The sequence below is a fragment of the Capricornis sumatraensis genome, chromosome 8, assembly GCF_032405125.1.
Source record: "Capricornis sumatraensis isolate serow.1 chromosome 8, serow.2, whole genome shotgun sequence".
Classification (NCBI taxonomy): Eukaryota; Metazoa; Chordata; class Mammalia; order Artiodactyla; family Bovidae; genus Capricornis; species Capricornis sumatraensis.
Genome location: NC_091076.1, coordinates 73,941,717 through 73,965,413, shown reverse-complemented (window position 1 = coordinate 73,965,413; position 23,697 = coordinate 73,941,717). Strand labels below are relative to the sequence as shown.

At 35.9% G+C, this 23,697-nt stretch overlaps 1 protein-coding gene across 2 annotated transcripts in view; it reads right to left on the bottom strand.

The window, feature by feature from the left end:
• Window positions 1–23,697, bottom strand: part of PAFAH1B1 (platelet activating factor acetylhydrolase 1b regulatory subunit 1) — a 66,132-nt gene that overhangs the window by 4,321 nt on the left and 38,114 nt on the right. For both annotated transcript variants that reach the window (XM_068976411.1, XM_068976412.1), the window contains 8 exons: window positions 13,374–13,458; window positions 13,017–13,091; window positions 11,934–12,140; window positions 7,111–7,279; window positions 5,148–5,250; window positions 4,203–4,431; window positions 2,914–3,015; window positions 471–627 (listed from right to left, as the gene is read on the bottom strand). In XM_068976411.1, coding sequence (XP_068832512.1) covers window positions 471–627; window positions 2,914–3,015; window positions 4,203–4,431; window positions 5,148–5,250; window positions 7,111–7,279; window positions 11,934–12,140; window positions 13,017–13,091; window positions 13,374–13,458 — 1,127 coding nt within the window. The remainder of the gene's footprint in view (window positions 1–470; window positions 628–2,913; window positions 3,016–4,202; window positions 4,432–5,147; window positions 5,251–7,110; window positions 7,280–11,933; window positions 12,141–13,016; window positions 13,092–13,373; window positions 13,459–23,697) is intronic.

Genomic DNA, 23,697 nt, shown 5'->3' with positions numbered 1-23,697 from the left:
CATAATACTCTAGTATATTTACTATCTTAAATTCTAAATTCAGGTCCAGATGATACTGAGGATGTTTATTAAGTGTAATACAATTCTGAGTTCCTGGTACATGGTAGTACATACATGCCAGAGGAAAAAAGTTAACATTTCCTTTGAGAAACTTACAAACTAGTAGGGAAGAAAAATTACCCATCAGAGTGGTCAGTAAGCATCCTCTTCATAATTCTAGTTTCCAAAACTAATATTGTGCAATGGAGAAAGTAACTGTTTTATTATAAGGCTGATGATGGAGAGAGTTAAGGAAAGGAGAATTTCAAACAAACAGTAGGAATCCATAAGATTTTTTAACCTGTCTTCTCTATTCTGCCCTGAAAGCCCATCTTCATTTCTTACCTGGAAACATCCATAGGGTCAGATTAAACTGTTAGGTCTGGCACTCCAAAACCTAACTGCTCAGAAACCACGTAACTCGTACATACCCAAGGAGGTAACAAAGTGTTCATGCGCATTGAGGGTCTTCATGCATCGCTTGTTCTTGTAATCCCACACACGCAGGGTCTTGTCATCAGCGCAACTCAAAATAAACTTCCCCCCAGAATGGAACAGAACTCCACGTACCCAGTTATCATGACCCACCTTAAAAACAAAAAGGTGTATGACTTAATAAAGGGATAAATAGTTTAAACAGCATCTATGAAAATAGTTAAGGCATTACTCAAAGTGGATTGAAACTACATGCACTAAAAACATCAATGCCAAAAAGGCAAAAGGGGGAAAAAGTCTAGGGAATCCTTCTAGATTAAAGGAACCTGGAAACTAACAAGATATGACCAGTAAATGCAACCAGTAAATACTTAACTAGTTTCTGGATAGTGGCTAAAGTAGTTATAAAGGACACGACTAGGGTAACTAGAGAAAATTTAAATATATAATGTATTAAATTTCTTCAGTGTGACAACTTTATTAAGGTTTTATAAAATACTTAGGAAATACATGTTAAAATATTTGGGGTCAAGTGTCATGGTGTCCACAGGTAACTTTCAAACTGTACAGCAAAATCTACAATACACACATGGAGAAAAGAAACTGTTGACAACAGGCAACTCTAGATGAAGGATATGTAGGTATTTACTGAATATCTTTATTCATCCATTCATCTACCTATATCCCCTGTCCAGCAGTTCCATTTCTTACAATTTATCCTAAGAAATAATTAAGAATGTGTAAGGTGACTAATTAGTTAACAAAGATGTTCAACAAATCACTGTATGTACTGAGTACATCTAATGACATGACCAAATGCCACACACCTTCTAGGTTAAAAGTCTACTGCAAAGCAGCATGTATACAATGTTCACATGTTTTTAAAAAGCCACCATATGCATCTATAGTAATTTAAGAAGAGTTTAGAACAGTCCAGTCCAACAGGATAGCCATTATTAGCCATGTCTGGCTATTTAAATATAAACTAGCATTAAATTAAACAATTCAGTTTTTCAGTCTCAGTAGCCACATTTCAAATGCTCAAAAACTGTTTGCAGCTAGTTGCTACCATGCTGGACAGTGCAGACGCAGAACATCAACACACGAAGTTCCAATGGACAGCTCTAATCTAATATAGTTGGTAGTTATTAGTAGGTATGGTAAAGTGATCTAAGGGTGATTTTCTTCTTTTTTCTTTCCTTTTTCTGTTTATTTCTCAAATTTTCTACAATGTAAATAAACTATACTGCTTTTGTAAAAGAACCCCCCAAAAGAGCTAACAGTTAAAAAAAAAAAAAAAAGATGACCAAGGCAATACATCTTTGGCCTTGGTTTACTTTTCCTTCTTTGCTCTTACTTAAAACACTTTGTTATATTACAGTGATCTCTAAAAGCCACCCACCAATCACTAAAGTTGCAGAAGATTCAATAAAAGTCAAACCATGTTTCTTGGAGCCACACCAAAATAAAGCAGAAAAAAAGAATCCTCCTTCAGTTGAAAAACAGGAGGCAGAAACCTCTAGGGAAATTAATGGTGACCTGTGTTGTTCCAGAAGAAGAGAGCACATGCTTTCTGATTTTTAAATGTAGACATGTTTTCAAACAGCAAGACAGTATATTTGAACTCAGCTCAGAATACTAAGAGTAAAGTTTAATTTTTTAATCAGTTCTTCTTCTTTTTAAAATATACTACATTATCTATTTTTTTATTAGAAATCTAGCATTCTAAGAATGCCGATCAGTTCCTGATGATACTTCCATACATGTCTACCATATCCCACAGACAAGACAGTTGCTTCAAGATACGATTAACACCTAAGATTAACACTTCAAAACAAATATGCATGCCAAATTATAAAAGCTGCCACTGGATTAATGTCCATGGGCCCCCTTAGCACTCCTGAAGGCAAACAAGAAAGTCCGTAATATCTTCTTATAATTTATATATCCTCTTACTAAAATCTGGATGAAATAGGCTCCTAAATGAAATAAAGATTTCCAAGTCATAGAGCTGCTGCTGCTGCTAAGTAATACTGTTCATTTCTGAATGCTTAAAATAACCAAATAAAACTGGAACATGAGAATAGATAGTAAGTTAAAGGGATTCATTTTAAAAGTAAATATAATGAGATCAAGAAGCACAGTTTCAAAAAATATACATGAGTCTGTAATATTTGTTTTCCACATATTTCATAGGAGGTATTACATAATTTTAGAGATACAATGGCTAGAATATCCCTCCTAGCACTGACTGGCTTTGCAGATCCACTGTAAAATGTATTAGTCTATAGAAATAACCTCCATATCAGTATCTTTATAAAGAAGTTATTTTAGAACATCAAATAATTCAGATTTACTAGGAAACCACAAGGCACCTGACCCTAAAAGATATGCACAGAGTAAAAATGCGAAAGCGGCAGTGAAATTATGCAAACTCACCAGGGTCATAAGGCACATGCCAGTACTGACATCCCACATCTTGATAGTCTTGTCCCTGGATCCGGACAGTAAGAATGGCCCAGGTTTGCCACTTTTTTTAGTCTATAGAAAACATAAAAATCAAATTTCCTGGGCAAGAAGTTAGGTGACTTAAATGACAACTACCCAACAATGATCTGTATTTCTAATTTTGTAAAAACGCATTATTTGACAAAAAACGATATGTATTTTAGGCATACCACTGTTCTGAGCTATGTATACAAATGATTACTACAATCAAGCTAATTAACACAATTATCACCTCACATTACCACATTTGTGTGTGTTCTGTGAAAAGAACACTAACGATGTACCCTCTCAGCAAATTTCAAGTATACAATACGGTACTGTTAACTACAGTCACCGTGCTGTACATTAGATATCCAGGACTTATTCATCCAAGGTCACAAAGAGTTGGATACGACTGTTACTACCCCAGCTACAATGAATCTATGATGTGGTAAGTAACCACCACCAGGTGGCAGTAAAAAAAAAAAACCCAACAAACCTGAAAATGCAATGAGCCAGCCAACTAGGAAGAGATTACCAAAACAGCTTCATTTTGAAAAATAATTGGTGGGGGTAGGTGAGGGTGAGAGAGTCTTCATTTATTAAAATTAAAAAAAAAAAAAAAACCCACAATAGGAATGTCACTATAAAAAAGAATTTTGGCTCATATAATATTTACAGAAGTAATTATTCTGTAGTTTTAAAAGTATTAATTACAAAGAATGAAATCATGAGGAGCACAAATGATCAAGAATATCAGAGGCCTCCATATGAAATATTCTTCACTTAAAACAAATGCTATTCTTGTTTTTAGTTTTTGGCCATGCCACATGGCATGTGGGATCTCAGTTCCCTGATCAGGAAGCTGAGTCTTTTAACCACTGGACCACCACTGAAGTCCTGAGAAAAGCTATTCTCCTAGAAGATGACTTTAACTTCTCCCGTAAGTTTTATTTTGTATTGGTATACTCTTAAAACAGGGACAATTATAATTAATTTCTGATTTAATGACCACTTCACTTACCCTAACCCTAGCACACATCAAGGGTCAACTGACAGCAACAATAACCACTGGTTAAAAAATATAAACACATCTATCTGCAAGTTGGAAAGAATTTCAAGACTCAGAATTCTGGATGCAGATTTTATAATGGCATGAAACAGAGACTCGGGGAAGGTCATTTAAGGTTCTCAAATAGTAACCGCCACAAAATCATGAAATAACACAAATCATATAGTACCTCAGATCCTGTTGCTTCAGAGATGGAAGAATATGAGCTTTCGGGAGCCCAGGAAATGCATTCTACCACATGCTCATGTTCTCGAAGCTCAGCCTTGCATTCCTTTGTTGCTACGACCCACACACGCACAGTCTGGTCATTGGAGCAGCTGGCTATCAGAGTGCCGTCTTGATTTGGCCGCACCATACGTACCCATTCTCTGTGTCCTGTGAATGTCTTCACACAGTAGCTGTAAAAATACATAATAATTTACACTGTGAACAGCAATCACTGGGGCCCTTCCCAGAAGCGATACAAGACTAGCTATGCACTGGAACGACGAGAACTGGCATCATATGCAAGTCAACAGAATACACGTACATTCCTGGTTAATAAAAGAGGGAGACAGGTTGGAAAGTCAAACATCAGTTAAAATAAGCTGATGGAAATATCATTAAAGAGCTAACCAAATCAAAATCTAGAAGGAAAAAAATAGAGAGAAATATAATCTTTTAACTAAGCACACACAGTAAACCTAACAAAAATATTTCTAGCCATGTTGGGGAAAAGGCATGCTCTTACTAATCTGGACAAAACCAGTAGGTTAAGGTTTTATTATAACAGTCATGTAATTCTAAGCACAACCAAATTAAGCCTAATGGGGCATACCTGCAAAAATGTTATTTACATTTTAATTCAACTCAGAGAGATCACCTAAAAGAAGACCACAGAGACAATAAGCCATTACATAGAAAATGGCTCTCAAGGATATAGAGTTTCTTCCATAATTTCTCTGTTCCTTTTGGGTAGACATTTAAAGATTAAAACTTAAGTTTTAAAATGTAACTGTCATGGTAATCATTCTGGGTTACAACCAAATTTACAAGAACAATCAGAACATAGTTTTGGATTTTTTGTTGAATATTATTTCTTTAAGCTGATGCCTTTTCAACTAAATCTACTTACCCAGTTTGCACTTCCCACATTTTTATAGTTTTATCCCTTGAGGCAGACACTATATGATCTCCATTGGGCATGATGGCTACTGAAGAAACATTGTGGTCATGGCCTAAAACACAAAACGCAGTTACTATATTAAACAATGTATCGCCAAGAGCAATTAAACCTTAATTTACCATGAGATTTCATCAGGGATTTCAAGTATCACAGCTACTTTAAATACAATGGAGCTCATATAAATTTAATAAGAAACTTGGATTTACACAAAAACATAAGGGACTGTTAAGGAATTAGTAACTAATAAAACAATTCACAATTAAATAAGTAGCCAGCTCAATTTACATTTCAACCTGCACAACTGTTTTAACACGTTATGAACTGGAGACCTATTAATGCCATACGGTGTTCATTTCTGCAAATACGTCCCAGCCAATAATGTGTTAAAATCACAGGTAATCTGTACCATCAGCATTTGAATATATTAACACATCAGATGTTTTTGAGCACTAAAAAGCAAAACAAAACAAAAATTTCCATGGTTGCTATTCTAAGATATAAAATAGAAATAAGATTTACAGAGATGAATAGAATGGATAAGAAAAATGGGCATTTGGCTCTATGTAGAAACTAGTGGTTGAAAGCTTTTTGTGTTGATGTGCACAGGAGCAAAAAAATAAAATACATTATTCATAATGCTAGTTAGCTATCCTATGGCAAAAAAAGCCCCAGAAAATTCTCTTAAGTATCACATCATTTAAAGGAATATACAATGATTGGAAAGAACTCTTTAAGTCAGAGCAATAAGACCCAGGCTACCTAACAAAACAAATACAGACTTTACAAAAGGATTCAATAAAACTCCTTTAACTGGTAAACTTCCCTAATGCACTTAAATTGGGGAGTGGGGGACATATTATTCAAATTACACCATCTATGTAATTGCATAGCTTTCTCAAGTGCTAACATCACTGGATAATGTATTTTAAAACAGTTTATTATTAACACAGTTAATATAAAATCCAAACATCCATATTTTGTCTTGTTTTAAAAAACAAAAATCCTTATTTAGGAACCACCTCCTATGTACCAGGTACTAAACCAGATGATTCAAGCATACAATCTCATTTTATCCTCACAAGCCTTATGGCTTCAATTCTTAATTCAATATTTAAGTTTTATTAACCTTACAGATTAAAGAGGTTAAAATTTCCTAATGCCATAAGTAAACAAGTAGGACTCGAAATCCAGGTATCTGATTTCAGAGCCCACGCTCTTTCCAGAAAGCCAAACTGCTTCAGAAAATAATCTCCAGGACAAGGAGAAGATAACAATGAGACCACAGTGTATGTGGGATATTAAAAAGTGAGCAAGGGAACCTAGGTTCCAGCTTTTACTGTATTTACTCTCTAACTTCAGTTTCCCAATTGAGAAAAATGAAAAACAGAAAGAAAAACCACCTCAGTAACTTCATTTTCTCTTTTTCTCAAGAACAGATAGATGCCCTAGCAGTTTTTCTCATCCAAAAATATTTGTGAAAGTAAGTATTTCATACCCACTAAGAGACACTTCCCCAGTGGCTCAGTGGTAAAGAATCCACCTGCCATGCAGAAGACACAGGAGACGCAGATTCAAACTCTGGCTCGGGAAGATCCCCAGAGAAGGAAATGGCAACCTATTCCAGTATTTTTGCCTGGAGAATCCCTGGTGGGCTCCAGTCCACGGGGTCACAAAGACTCGGATACAACTAAAGCGACTGAGCACGCAAGCACAGAGATTCTTAAACCTCGAAACAAAGAGACAAGTCTCAATGACCATGACTATCCATGGATTGTCTATATCATATGCTCCTACACTGGCACAGTAAGGACTGAATGAAGGGAACCTGCACACTGTAAGAAAACATTATCCTTCTTCTCCCTGCAATACTATGTTAGAAACCAATATCAAAATGCTAGCCTCTACTCCTTACCATGCATGGTTCTGATGCATTCAAAGCCCTGAAAATCCCATAGCTTAATGGTCATATCTGCAGAACATGAAGCCAGAAGCTTGCCACTGTGGTCGAATGAAATATCCTGTACAGAGTCTGTATGCCCCTTAAGAGTTCGTTCAAAATCTCCAGTCTCATAATCCCACACCTGTCAAGTGAACAGAAAATTGGTTAGCATCACATCATTCCTTTCTCAGTTCACATTTGCACTCGACAGGCCAGTGTGGCGCTACAGTGACTAACCGAGCAACTAACAAAGGATAACTGTCTTAGAATCATCACATCTTCAAGCATAAATTGGTCTTTTCTCTATAGAGAAAAACGATTATTAAATAAACCTCTAAAACCACATTTATTAAGTATCCACCATATATCTAATCATGCTAGTGACTGCCACAGAACAGTCTCGTCTCAGCCTGACATCAGGCAACAGACAAGTTAAAAAGTAAATATAAGTGCCAAAAAAAGAAAAAAAATTCATGACCCTGACATGAATTTATATGTAGAATATTAGGGGAATGATGAAGGAATACCCAATTCTACTAGACAAGCAGAGCTCAGACATCTAAGAAGCCAAGGAAAGACTTCACAAGATGTAACTGTCTTTAAATAGCAGATTAACAGAAGCATATGGTCATTTTGATGTAAAAGCACTGAGCCACAGTCACATTTTTAAAGAAAATAATAAACTATCAAGAATAACTATTATTGTAAACACATCTCAAGAACACACTGAACTTCTGTTCTGGTGGTCAAATGCTAGTCTTAAGTCTGTAACTAACACTAATTACGTACATGCTCTAAAATCAAATGGCTGATTCCATTCTTACCATAATAAAATATATCTGCAATAGGGTGTATTTCAACCAATTTAAAGAAACTTAGAAAATGCATTTTGAAATCTAGAAGCAATTTAAACATCCAATAGTAGGGAAATTGCCACATAGATGTAAGGAATCTATGGCATGTATACAATGTTACATTAAAAAAACCCACAAAATTATACAACTATGCAAAAAAATACAAAAATATCCTCTAAAAACATTTCTTTTATAGAAAATTTATGTATGCTCCCCAAAATAAACATATAAAAATTCTACCATTTAAATGTTCAACTACTTCCACACTGAAGTGATTACTGTATGTTTAGCTTTTTTCACAGTTTGTTAATGTATTTTTTTCTTTAATGTATTCTTAACTATACTGGAGGGGTTTTTGATGTTATCATAGCATTTTAGAATTTTAATTTTCAATTATTATAGTTTATAGAAATAATTACTTTTTATATATTGACCTTGTATCTTGGCATTCTGTTTAAATTCAGTCATAGTTCTAGCAAATTTCTGAAGAATCCTTGGGATTTTCTACACAGAAAATCATGTTATCTGCAAGTAACATTTGCAGGTAATAGTTCTTCCTTTCCAATCTGTATGCCTTTTATTTCTTCTCTACTGCACTGGCTAGCCACTCTAATACAAACGTGGATTTAAGTGGTCATTGATCCCTGAACTCAAGGGGGAAGAACTGCTTTCCACCATTAAGTATTAATATTTTGTCTACTGTGGGTTTACCAGATACCTTTACCTTTTACCAGTCTATGGAAGCTCCCTCCCTAGCTTGTTGAGTTTTTATCATGCTTTCCTGAAACTATTATGCTTTTTTAACTGATATGGTATATCACACTAATTAATTTTTAAATATCAACCAATCTTGCATTTTGGGATGAACCCTACTTGGTTACAACATACTAATTACTCCTTTTATGAACTGCTGGATTCAATTTGCTTATAATTTGTTAAGGATTTTGCATTTATGTTCATGAATGTTATTGTATCAGTCTATAGGGGTTTTTTTTAATATTATCTTTACCCATTTTGATATCTAATTGTTTCAACACCAAGAGTTCAGGTGAATACATTCTGAACGGTAGGTATGACCTTGAAGTTCACTTCCATTTCAGTTAACTTTGTTTCCTGCATTCATTAAAGAACACTGAAGCATCTCCCTCTAAACTATTAATAAATATACCCAGAACTGTGCCTCTTCATAAATGGTAAGCAAACACGGTAATGTAATGTTTATAAATGTTAGGAATTAAAGATAATCAATTTTTTCTCTACTGGATATTTACCCTTTGTATGGTTATAAAATAAATGCTCATGATAAAAAAATCTATAATATACTATTATAAAGGCAATAAAAATATTCACTATCCTACCAATGGCATGATTTTTCCATTTTTTCTATGCTCTTTTTTTAAAAAAGTACAGTGCCTGTGTATACATCATTAACCTGTTTTTCCCTTTGTGTCTTATCATAAGGATTTTTCCATGCCATTAAAAAGTTACTAGCAAACATTCTTTCAGAAGTAATTCCTATTATTTTCTAAACAAAAGGCAATGTTTTTCATTACTATATGAAACATTATAGTGAAAACCTTTGAATACTGAAAAATATCCATCCTCATTCTGCAATACTTAGGTCAGACAGTGATGGTTGAAAAAGAATTTTGAGTCAAAAACTAAGTTTTTTAGCCCTTCATATATTGTGCTAAAATTGTTCTCCTGTAAGACTGTATCAAATGTAATTACAATGCCTGCTTCATCAAATTCTTACCACAACTGGGAATTCTCATTTAAAAAGTAAAATATTGGGGGCCTCCCTGATAGCTCAGTTGTCAAGTATCCACCTGCCAACTCAAGAGACACAGGTTTGATCCCTGATCCAGAAGATTCCACAGGCTGTGGAGCCAACTAAGTCCGTGCGCCACGACTAGCCTGTGCCCTAGAGCCTGGGAGCTGCGACCACTGCGCACACACGCCGCAACTGCTACAGCCTGCACTTCACAGCAAGAGAAGCCGCCACAATGAGGAGCCCGCACAATGCCCGCAGCTGGAGAGTACCTCCTGTCTGCCACAACTGAGGAAAAGCCAGCACAGCAATGACCACCCAGCACAGGCCAAATAAAAATAAAATAAAAAACAAGTAAAAAATAAGAAGTAAAGCAGCTTGCTAGATTTGACATGTATTTTAATTTACTCTTCTTCTACTCTTAGTAATGAGGCTAAAGCTCTATTGTCAGTTCTACTGAGAATTCCACGGACAGAGGAGCCTGGAGGGCTACAATACATGAGGGCGCAGAGAGTTGGACATCCCTGAGTGACTAACATTTTCTACTATTAGTAATGAGGCCAAAGCTCTATTGTTGGCTATTTTTCCTTCCTCTATGAATTACCTGTTCATGACCTATACTCCATTTTTCCTATTGAGATGTTACTGTTTATCATACTTGTTTGAACTCTATAAAGTTGGCAATCCATCCTCTGCTTTACTAATTCAAAGTATTTTTTCAGTTTTTTGTTTGCTCTTTACTTTTCTTAATATTTAAGAACTAATTCTAAGTGACAACCAGAAATAATGTTTCAGATATTTAGATGATGCAATTAAAATACTGTCATTAAAAATGACAAAAAATGATGATTTCATTAGAAACCAAGAGAAGTATTTCTAAAATAAGTTTAATCAAAAAAGGAAATAAAAAATACAAATGCTTGTCATTAACAAAACAGCCATGTGTACACATTAAATAAAGACTAAATGGAAGAGAGAATTTTAGTAGTTGTTGGGATATGTTATGGTTATATATCAAGCTTCTAAAACCTCCATTTGTAATATTTTAAAGCTGACCCAATAGATGGGACCTTAGCAGTTCTGTTTATGTTTTTATACCACTGCTGCAAAATCAAACATTAAGATTGAGCTTTCCATCTATTTGACAAGCCGATCTTAACCCCACGGTTCATGACAGGAGTGCAGTTTTTAATAAACAAGACTATCATGAAGTTAATAAATTAAATACATGTCAACATAATTTGAAAGATAGCAACGTATCAGTGTATTAGATAGGTAGTCATCTCAGCCTACAGAAATATGTAATGCAAGTATGTATATAAGACTCTCTTCAAATCACTTGGCAGCACGCCCCATCGATCACCAGCCCACAGGAAGAAAGAAGCCATTGATTTAGAAACTAAAGAAACCACAAAAGGAAAACATACAACCTGTTTAATTTGAAGAATGGGTTAAGTACATACATTTAAGTCATGCCTGCATTATATGCTGACTGTTGCTATATGATACAAACAATCTTGGCAATCTACTCACATTTGCTTAGCTATACCTCTACAAATGAAAGTTAAAATCTACAACTTAATCTGAAATAATCTTTAGATAGAGAAACCTACTTAAAATTTTAAAACCATGTTTTACTTATCTTTCTGTACGTGGTTATACAACTTTCACTGTATTGTGTCTCAATCAAAGGAAACTATAAAAACAACTTTTTTCCTGACTAAAAAAGTCCTCTATTGAATTCTTTTGCATAATATATTCATCCCCTGAATTACTAGTTTTATAATCCTATATTCGCATCTATCACTTCTGCTTATCAGCTCAGTTCAGTTCAGTCGCTCAGTCGTGTCCAACTCTTTGCAACCCCATGAACCGCAGCACACCAGGCCTCCCTGTCCATCACCAACTCCTGGAGTCCACCCAAACCCATGTCCATTGAATCGGTGACGCCATCCAACCATCTCATCCTCTGTCATCCCCTTCTCCTCCTGCTTATAAATAAGGCAAATACTTATACTTCCAGTCTTCAAGAAGACAAGTTATTCAAGCACTAGGTGACCTATTATTTGTCCAGTGTTAAACTGATGACACCCAATTTTCTCAAATTAACATTAAAGTTGCTTTTAACAATTATCCTATTGTACATCTTTCAATTTTGAAAGAAAAACTACCTTAATTGTAGCATCCTCTGAAGCAGAGACCATAACACTGAACACAGGATGGAAAATGACTCGAGTGACTGGACTCCTATGACCACTCAATGCATATTTTTCTGGTGGACGGGGAATCCATTCTTTTGGGTCTCTTTTCTGACCAAGAGGTCCACCCGACGTAAATTCTTCTTTTGCTTCATTTAACTTTGATTCTAATTCCATAACCTTAAGAAGGAACACACAGCAGTTATATACAGATAGATTCTGATAAAAATTGTATATTTGGTATTTTTTAAAACTGCCTTTATTTTGCATCCATATATGCAGAATAAAATTTTAGCAATTTACAAAGCATTTGTTAGATTTAACTGAAAATTATCTATATTACATATCACTAAAATCTTAGTGGGGTGACAAAACTGCACACTGAGAAAAACTCAATACAATTGTGCCTGAACCCCTTAACTTGAAGAATTTGGAAGGTGCTGGATGCAACTTGAGGAAGAGTAGGAAATCTATCTTGATCCCTTCTAATTCTTTCCAAACTTCGTTTGCATTATACCTGTTCATCAGAATACTCATAATAAAAGCTAACACTACTGACATCTATGTGCCAGGCACTTTCCTAATAAGGGCTTTTTATGGATTAAATCATGTTATAACAACATTATTCATTCTAACTCTGCCTACTGAAAGTACAAATATTAGGACCTTAGAATATTACTTATTGCGCTCACTTAACAGATCAAAGCTCAGAGAAGAAAATGAAATGTCTTAAGAGCACATTTTAGTGCTCTCTTCCTAGCATCATATTGGTTCCATGTGTTCTTCCCAATAAGTATATAAATGGGTTCTTCAGTACCAATTCCTTGAAGTCAGGGCTGTGTTACGTTCAACCCAGCCAGTACTCCTGTTTGCCTAAGTTAGCAATGTATCAGCAATGGTCTGTATATGCCATAATACATAGAAATGTATTTTTATTTACCTTTTTAAGGTTAATCATAACTGCTAATGCAGAAAAAAATTTATTATGTTGATACTTTCAAAGTTTATATTTAATATAATACTCTGAATACAACTAAAAGAAAAAGATTTTGTTACCTTCTTTTGTAATCTAATAACAGATGTCCATTTTTTTTCCAAAAGCCCAGCATATTTCTTATCTAATTCTTCATTCTAGAGAGAGGAAAAACGATTTAAAAAAAAGGAAAGAAAAAAGGGCTCAAATACAAAACCTCACATCATACACAGCATTCAATCTCTAGGCCCAAACATCACTAAAATTATCTGATTATACAAAGAAAGTGTGTGTTGGTGGGTGAATTTCAGGTTTAGTGCCAAGTAAAACCATAATAACAAATGACAAAATTTTGAATAACTGAGGTGACTGCTAACTACTGATACTTCAATAAAATCTACTCATCAACTACATGAGTAACTGTAAAAAGTCAAACATACCATATCTAATTCAGCTTCCTTTTTAAAAACTGAATATGCTTCTTCGTAGCCATTTGAACGAAGATAATCTGCTATAGCTCGATTTCTGAAAGACAACAAATTCAAATGACTCTTAATAAATTTTCATTCCTATGTTGAAGAAAGTATTTTTTTTAAATCTCATAAACCTTAAGACAACTTTTTTTTTAAAGAGGATTACCCTTCCAATCATACAAGCATTTCACAAGAAAATGAACCACCCACCCCACAAAAGCCTCTAAAATAGTTAACCCTTCACAGCATATCCGTAAGATTGTTAATACTATTCTTGAACTTTTAGTTATATTTCTAATGCGTTGTTTACCTTACAAGTTGTAAGATCAAGACCTGGCTTATATAACTAGTTATCATTTTGTGACAGTAATTATCAATTTTGTTCATGTTTACACTTAGCCCTCCTTACTATTAATACTTGTCATTCTTACAGACACTCAAGGACAAGCAAATGAAATTTAGTTCTGTAAGGAGAATTGTTCTGGTAAAATTATAATTAGCGTTTTAATATTAGAGACAACTTTAAACCATGAGAGTGGGTGGGGAAAAGGCACAAGCTACAAACAGCACAGTGTCATAGATGAGAGATTAATTTAGAATTACAAGGTCAGAACATCACACTTGTGGGCCGTGGGAATGAAGAAAGTATAGGATTATTATTGTGAGTCTGTGTGTGCTTCTTACAAGCCTGCACCTTCTGGCCTGTTTTATTAATGGATAATTTGATTCATTCAGAAATAAATTCTTTACATGAACCTGTAAATAGTACTACTTTGTAATTTCCAAGCAGTTCTACTTGGGCCTTCTGAAGTAATACAAATAGGAAGGCAATGGCTCTCTCAAAACAATTTCATCAAATACTGTGCTGTCAAAGCCTATATTACAAACAAACTAACCTTCAACAAATAAATTACCCTTTGGTAGGAATATCCCAAGTGGTAAGGAAAACAAAGACACTAAAAGACACCTATCTATCACTTAGCTTTATTTCCTTCTTCAGGCAACAAAGGGGAAAACGTCAAGGGTTTACAAAATCTTAGGCAGTATTTGTAAATATTCACTGTTTCTACACAGCTCTACTCCTTCCTCAGAGTCAAGCCTGAGTGCTGGAACTTTGCCTGAACACACTACACACAGCTTACAATTCTGAAGCTCATAAAACAGACAATATGTACACGTAACATGTACAAATTATAGCAATTATTATCTTGATGGACTTTTTTTTGGTAAAGGAAAGACAGATAAATGATGATACTTTTCTAGGTAAGAATATTAAAAGAAGAAACTATATCCTTTTCCTTACTAAAAAAATCCCAATATTTTGAGATTAATACTAACATAGGTCAGCACAGGTCACTCATACCATGCTCTTTGCCTATACATTCACACGTATGCTTTAATCAAGTCACATATCTGTTCATTTCATTCAATACACTGAAAACTGGTCAGTGTTTCAACATTTAAAATAATGTTACAATAAGTATTCATACAGTCAAAGCTTTTCAAACATCTTTACATTTAAGTCAAAAGATGCTACAGACTGATTATTTGTATACCCCACAAATTCTTATGTTGAAACTTCCTAACCCCCCAAGTAATGGTGTTTGGAAGAAAGGCCTATGTGAGGACGTATAACTTGTATAAAAATTTTTTATAAAGTTTTAAATCTAAAAAACAGCATTCACTGCCTCTTTTGATCCTAAAACCATGCTGTTAAATTAGGTAGGAAAGTGTATAACCCCTATATTACATAATTGAGAGACTGATACATTCAAGGTCATAAAACAGGTAGTGAAGCAATTTAGGATAATAATTCCAATCAATATTTACTGAGCAGGTGGGGAAGAAACTGGCCAAGTAGGTGGAACACTATACCTCCCTCCTTTAACTAGAGTTGTTCCATTTTCATATACTTCCATATACTAAATTTCTTTATGAATGTTTTTAAAGTGAATCTGTACTGCAATTTAAAAAGTCCAACACACAAACTTTTAAAAATTCAAATACAGCTGATTTATAATGTTGTACCAATCTCTGCTGTACGGCATAGTGACTGAGTTATACATACACACACACACTTCTTTTTTAAAATATTCTTTTCCATTATGTTTTACCCCAGGAGATTGGATACAGTTCCAGTGCTATACACTAGACCTTGTCGTATATCCATTCTAAATGAAACAGTCTACATTTACCAACCTCCAAGTTGCAGTTCATCTCCCCCCGACCCCCACCTCGGCAACCACTGTTTCGTATATAGGTTCATCTGTGCCATAATTGTAGATTCCACATATAAGTGATACAGTGTTTTTCTCTTTTTGACTTATTTCACTTAGTATTATAATCTCCAGTTGCATCCATGTTTCTGCAAATGGCATTATTTTGTTCTCTTTTATCACTGAGTAGTATTCCATCGTATATATGTATCACATCTTCTTTATTCATTCATCTATCGATGAATGGACAGGATATTTCCATGTTTTGGCTTTTGTGAATAGTGCCGCTACAAACACAGGGGTACCCTCTTTTTGAATTATAGCTTTGTCCAGGTATATGACCAGAAGTAGGATTGCTGGACTATACAGTAATTCTATTTTTAATTACTGTTAAAGGAAACTCCATACTGTTTTCCATAGTGGCTGCACCAACTTATATTCCCACCAACAGTGCAGGAGGATTCAATTTCTCTACACTCTTTCCAGCATTTGTTATTTGTAGACTTTTAAATGATGGGTATTCTGACCAGCCTACACAAAGTGGGACATGGGAGAAAACAGTTGATTCACAAGTTTTTGGTACATGGTAATAACATTTATTTGTACAGAACAGGAGAAGAGGAGGGGGGGAAAAAAGGGGGAGGCAGGAATATAATTAATTCAGTTTTAAATCTTTTGACCTGAAGTGGCTATACGACATTTAAGTAAAGATATATGATAAAGAAGGTAATTGAACATAAAGATCAGAAGCTTAAGAGATGGATTTGATGTAACTAAAGAATTGGGGAAAACTGGTAAATAGGTAGCAGTGTTTCAAACCGTAAGTGGTGAAAAACACTTTGGAGCAAGGAAAGTAGAAAGTAAATGATAGAACTTTGACAGATATCAAACTTTTTAAGAAGCCATCAGAAAGTGAAGAATCCTGTTATAGTACAAAAATTAAGAGATGTCAGCAAGCCAATGGAGAAGGACGTTTCAAAGAAATGGAAATCGCTACCAATGACAAAGATCTGAGAGAGGTAAAACATAGTTTGAAAAGTGTCCAAGCAATCTGGCTATTCATAGGTTGACTTTAGCAAGAACAGAACGTAAAGCAGCCTCAGTATTCCACTCTACAGTAAGGCTTAAAATGAACACTGTAAAACACTGGAGTTGGGGAGGAGCAGTGAGACTTGAGAATATCAGGCATGTGCTCTCTATCCAAGGAAAGTTAAATATCTAGTTAGTAACCATATTTACACTTAACAGTTTAGAAAAAGAGAGCTATTACACGGCATTCAGTTCAGTTCAGTTCAGTTGCTCAGTCGCGTTCGACTCTTTACAAGCCCATGGACCAGAGCACACCAGGCCTCCCTGTCCATCACAGACTCCCAGAGTTTATACAAATTCATCACCATTGAGTTGGTGATGCCATCCAACCATCTCATACTCTGTCGTCCCCTTCTCTTGCCTTCAATCGTTTGTAGCATCAGGGTCTTTTCAAATGAGTCAGCTCTTCGTGGCCAAAGCATTGGAGTTTCAGCTTCAGCATCAGTCCTTCCAATGAATATTCAGGACTGATTTCCTTTAGGATGGACTGGTTGGATCTCCTTACAGTCCAAGGGATTCTCAAGAGTCTTCTCCAACACCACAGTTCAAAAGCATCAATTCTTTGATGCTCAGCTTTCTTTATAGTCCAACTCTCACATCCATACATGACCAGTGGAAAAACCATAGCCTTGACTAGATGGACTTTGTTGGCAAAGTAATGTCTCTGCCTTTTAATATGCTGTCTCGGTTGGTCGTAACTTTTCTTCCAAGAGCAAGCATCTTTTAATTTCATGGCTACAGTCACCATCTGCAGTGATTTTGGAGCCCAGAAAAATAAAGTCTGACACTGTTTCCACTGTTTCCCCATCTGTTTGCCATGAAGTGATGGAACCGGATGCCATGATCTCACTTTTCTGAATTTTGAGTTTTAAGCCAACTTTTTCACTGTCCTCTTTCACTTTCATCAAGAGGCTCTTTAGTTCTTCACTTTCTGCCATAAGGGTGGTGTCATCTGCATATCTAAGGTTACTCATATTTTTCCCAGCAATCTTGATTCCAGCTTGTGCTTCTTCCACCCAGCGTTTCTCATGATGTACTCTGCATATAAGTTAAATAAGCAGGGTGACAATATACAGCCTTGAGGTACTCCTTTTCCTATTTGGAACCAGTCTGTTGTTCCATATCCCGTTCTAACTGTTGCTTCCTGACCTGCATACAGATTTCTCAAGAGGCAGGTCAGGTGGTCTGGTTTTTCAGAATCTTTTTCAGAATTTTCCAGTTTGTGGTGATCGACACAGTCAAAAGCTTCGGTATAGTCAATAAAGCAGAAGTAGATGTTTTCCTGCAACTCTCTTGCTTTTTCCATGATCCAGAGGATGCTGGCAATTTGATCTCTGGTTCCTCTGCCTTTTCTAAAACCAGCTTCAACATGTGGAAGTTCACGGTTCATATATTGCTGAAGCCTGGCTTGGAGAATTTTGAGCATTACTTTACTAGCGTGTGAGATGAGTCCAACTGTGTGGTAGTTTTAGCATTCTTTGGCATTGCCTTTCCTAGGGATTGGAATGAAAACTGACCTTATCCAGTCCTGTGGCCACTGCTGAGTTTTCTAAATTTGCTGGCATATTGAGTGCTGCACTTTCACAGCATCATCTTTTAGGATCTGAAATAGCTCAACTGGAATTCCATCACCTCCACGAGCTTTGTTCGTAGTGATGCTTCCTAAAGCCCACTTGACTTCACATTCCAGGTTGTCTGGCTCTAGGTGACTGATCACACTGTCGTGACTATCTGGGTCGTGAAGATCTTTTTTGTCTAGTTCTTCTATGTATTCTTGCAACCTCTTCTTAATATTTTCTGCTTCTGTTAGGTCCATATCATTTCTGTCTTTTATTGTGCCCATCTTTGCATGAAATATTCCCTTGGTATCTCTAATTTTCTTGAAGAGATCTCTAGTCTTTCCCATTGTATTGTTTTCCTCTACTTCTTTGCCCTGATCACTAAGGAAGGCTTTCTTATCTCTCCTTGCTATTCTTTGGAATTCTGCATTCAAATGGGTGTATCTTTCCTTTTCTCCTTTGCTTTTCACAGCTATTTGTAAGGCCTCCTCAGACAGCCATTTTGCTTTTTTTCATTTCTTTTTCTTGAGGATGGTCTAAAATATCATAATACTGAATTATCAAAGAGAAAGGGAATATAACAAAAATACAGTAAATAAAGCTGAAGTTTAAATGTGTATGATATCATTAGGGGAGGTACAACATACTGATGATGTACAAAGTCTACAAACCCATCCCAGAACAGTCTAGTCAATTCTATTTCCACATCAAATACCAGGTTCCCATGGCCAAGTAACTCTCACCGCTGCCTGTTACCTCGCCACTCAACATCTATGCCAATTGAACTCATACTGAGAACACAGAACCTCTAACGCAGGCAAGGTGTACCACCATCACATAAAAAAAGAATAAATAAGACTGAAGAACCTGCTGGTTCTAACAAAAGCCTAAAGGGTGCTTCTAAAGTTTGCTACTAATTTCAGTTGTTGACTCAGAGTTGATCTTCATCACTTTATTAATGATGGAAGATGCATACCCTTGAAAAAACAGGAGGGCATCAAAGCACAAGTTTATAATAATCTTTCAAAGAAACTTCATACATGAGTTAAGTAAATCTACTAAGCCTTCGGAGATGAAGAAAAACAAGTATCACTAGAATCAAAGAAAAATTCACACAGAAGTGCAACAGGTCACTCTGAGTAGAACCAAAATCAATAAAGCCGTGCAGAATCACAGAAAATGGCTAAAATCAAAAGAACAGACTGAGGTGAAGGATTTTACCTATGAATTCTCGCTGACATATGGACAGTGCCATCCTGGACAGAGTCTTCTGCTCGCCTGTGAGACTGCTACAGTAACAAACGAGACTTCGCTTTTCTAAACTATTCTTAAGCTTATTAAAAATGCAAGGATTGTATTTTAAGCACTTTAGCTGACTTCCTACATGCCCTTCATTCTTATAGCCCCAAGACAATTTTTGTAGCTGTAATATCAGTAGTATTTGTAGTATGAGTCATACATAACATCCCATCACTACCAACCCATACACAACCTCACATTCTTATAGAGATAAGAGTATCAAAATGCTATGAACTGCTAGTTAAACAAAAATGACTCTAAAAAGATTAGATAACACCAACAATAAAAGCAGAATACTTCAGGGTCCCCAGCATTTCTTACCAACAAAACTGAAGCAGAGAGAATTATAGAGCATGCACTACAGGGGACTGAGGTAGAAGCTGTTTTTCAAAGGTAAGACACAGAGGCTCATAGAACTTAACTGATTTTGGGGGGGGGGGGGGGGCGGCGGCTAATAAATGGTGAAGTTGAGAATCAAAATTCAGGTCTGTGAAACCAAAATGACAATAACAGTGTTTCTTCAAACTCTGTACTCTAGTACTCTAAGGCTGAATAAACATGTTCTAGGAATTCTATAAACACTCAAACTTTATTGTTTATATGAGGAAAAACTAGGTTAAGTTAGAAACTGACAAATAGATGTCTTCTCACCAGGTCCATTACAAAAAACACACTGATCTCACCTATTCAGGAATGAGGAAAGCAGTGGGGTTAATGTGCACTGCTCTGATAGGCTGCAGTGGCCCTATGAATGTGGGATCCCTACCGGGTTAGGAGGGCACACCACCAGGATAATGAGAAGACCAGAGCAGCAGGATCGAGCATGCAGGTTCACGCCACCAGGAGCAGCACATCATCATCTTTGGTGCCCTGCTACAGAAGACAGCCAGCACAATGACCCAGGCAATGCCATTTTAGACAAATGCCAAGATGAATTACACGGTCCTGCTGAAGATGTGAAGAAAGTTCACTGCAAGTGCAGAGACACTACTGCGGGTCATTCCACAAACTGCTGCCATACATTAGCCAACTCTCAGACAGGTAGGTAACATGGTTTCTTAAGTATGCTACAGTCACAGACTTTGGGGAAAGGGCAGTAGTGATAAGGTAAGTTCTTGGCCATAGGTCTTACACCTCTCCAACCTCCTGTGCCCCGATGAAGGATTGTAATAATCAACCTTCATCATCACACTTGAATATATTTCAAAAGGGTAGGCCAGGATTCAACTACTACCAGTCCCGGGACAAGTAAAGCACAGCAAGAGGTTACAATGAGACCTAATTCTGGCAGTGGTGAAGTAAAGGAAAATAAAATTTAGGTAAATCACGGTAAGTGGACTCGTATCTTCATCATTAAGTAAAAGAACAGGTACCTGGTATACTGTGGGGAACTGGGAATGAGAATATGATGAAGATCTCAATATCTGTATGATCAAATGCTTCAACATTCTTGATTTTAGAACATTTCTTTACAATAGAAAGGTCTTCATTAATATTAAAAAAGATATCTTATTAATATTTTAAAAAGAAATCCCTCAAATTTTCAACCAATAAATAATATTGTTAATGGTAAAACACTAGAAATATCTGCATTAATGCCAAGAACAAGAAAAGAATGCCTATTACCATTACTTAAAATTGTTCCAAAAGTGATCCACATAAATAATAGATATAAATACTGGAAATGAGATTAAGGTATGACAGAAATGGCTGAAAGATAGGACAGAAACATTATGAAGGACATGCAAGGCAAGAAAAAGCAGTTTAAGTAGAATTTTAAAAAGGCTTACTTATCAGAAGCATATAGGAAGATTAGATGGGATACCAACTAAATAAACAAAGAGCATCATAAATAAGCCCTAAAGCATAAAAGTAAAGATCACTTAAAATCAGATATTTACAACAGACATCCCTAGAATTACCTGGCTAAAAAAACTTGTACAGGTCAAGTCATAATATATGGTTGTCATTCCAATGCTGCCTGATGAATCATTCACTTGTCCCTAGTCTCCTTTCTGTACTCTCAAATAGCTAACTGTATCTCACCTTTCAGCTGACCGTCAACTTCACCAAAAAAATAAAAACAATAAACCAGGAGCCACTCAGCATACAACTTTCTCAACTTCCTTAATTGTATTTGGGGCACTGCCCTCCTCTCTTTTCAGTATGACTTCTCTTTTAATACAGTCTTCTAAAATACAATCAAATAGTTCAGCGAAACAAAATGTCATGACACAATAAAAGTTCTGCAGCTCTGTATGAGTTCAACAGAAAATCAACAATTTTGACATTGATGACCACATCTTTATTACCTTTAGAAATGCCTACATCTCACTCAATAAATGCTGAAATGTATACCTTGAAACATTAAGCAATTTTATAATCTTGGTTCAATTTCACAAATGAAATATGTTTTATTTACTATTGCTGTTTTGACAAGTCTAACATTAACAACAGAAAATACCAGTACCTCCTACAGTATGTGCGCTTAGTCTCTAGGTCACATCTGACTCTTTGTGACCCCATGGACTGTAAGTCATTATTTGTTATTTTGGAATGATCAGAATATGATGCATTCTACTTAATGAAATATTTCAATTAAAAGCTTTCAAAGAATAAAGACTCAGAAGGGCTCATACTCTATCACCCCAAGGAAATATAAAGGCAGCAGAACCTCAAAACAAGCTAGATGAAAGCAACATATTAAGAAGTGTATGTCTAAATATATACTTATATTTATAGCCAATGAAAATATAGTTTAACATAAAAAATTTGAAATTGAAAGGGTATGAACTACAGTTACAGTCTCATTTCAGTCCCAGCACTCAATTCATATATTTTGCCTTTGCTGCCAAGTATTAAGATTCTAATTCACACAGGTAGCAGTGTACTCCTATGTACAGATACAATTTTAGTTTGTAGCAAAGTACAGATGTTTACTTTCTTTTTTTAAAGGCCAGGACAGAGTCACTTTCTAATAGACACTAAATATATACAATGTTAAAATACATGCACAGGAAAAACTTGAATCCCTCAAATAACTGAAGAGGTTTAGTTTTCTAAAGCAAAAGTGAGAGTGAAAGTGAAGTCGCTCAGTCCTGACTCTTTGCGACCACATGGACTATAGCCTACCAGGTTCCTCCATCCATGGGATTTTCCAGGCAAGAATACTGGAGTGGGTTGCCATTTCCTTCTCCAGGAGATCTTCCCAACCCACGGATTGAACCCTGGTCTCCTGCATTGTAGGCAGACGCTTTACCGTCTGAGCAACCAGGGAAATCTTTTCCAAAGCAAAACACAGCTTAAAAATATAGTAACAAAAAGACATAAAGGAACCTCAAAATGCATACCAAAAAAAGTCATTCTGAAAAGCCTCATACCATGTGACATCAACTTTCCAGAAACGGCAAAACTAGAGGAAAAAGATCAGTGGTTTCCAGGAGCTTTGGAGAGAGCAACAGACAAGCGATCACGGGGGAGTTTTAGGGCACTGTCTACAGGTAAAGGGGGATTTAAGAGAAGGGTTAAGGGAATTAGCTTTACATGTGCCAGCCAGAATTAGCCAACAAAGACAAACAATTATTCAAAAAAGGCCTGAGGTGACTTGAAGATTTAGCTCACCTAAGAAGGACCTGGAAAACTAAGAGGTAAAATGTCCCAAGAGCAAAGGACTATATTAATTAGGTAGAAAGGTGTACTAAGACAGCACATTCAATTTCAAGCTACTCCAGCTTCATCACTCTTTCCACAAAACAGAACTATACTCAAAAATGCCACATAGGACCCATGCAAACTTTCTTAAAAGAGGAAAAGCAGCAAAGCAAGTAAACCAGAGGAAAGCATGCTATAGAGAGAAAGAATAACCCCTGGAAGCAGCAGAAAATTATAGATGAACACTCTATACTTCCCCCCAAAAAAATCTAAGGTAACATAAAACTGAAAATAAAAGGAATCCAAAAGACACAATACAATATAACCAAATATACTAAGAGAAAAAAATAAAGAACATCCAGGGACTTCCCTAGCAGTCCAGCGGTTAGAACTCCCAGGCTTCCACTGCAAGGGGATAGGAATTCAACCCATGATCAAGGGAACTAGGATCCTTCATGCCATACAGCCAAAAAAACC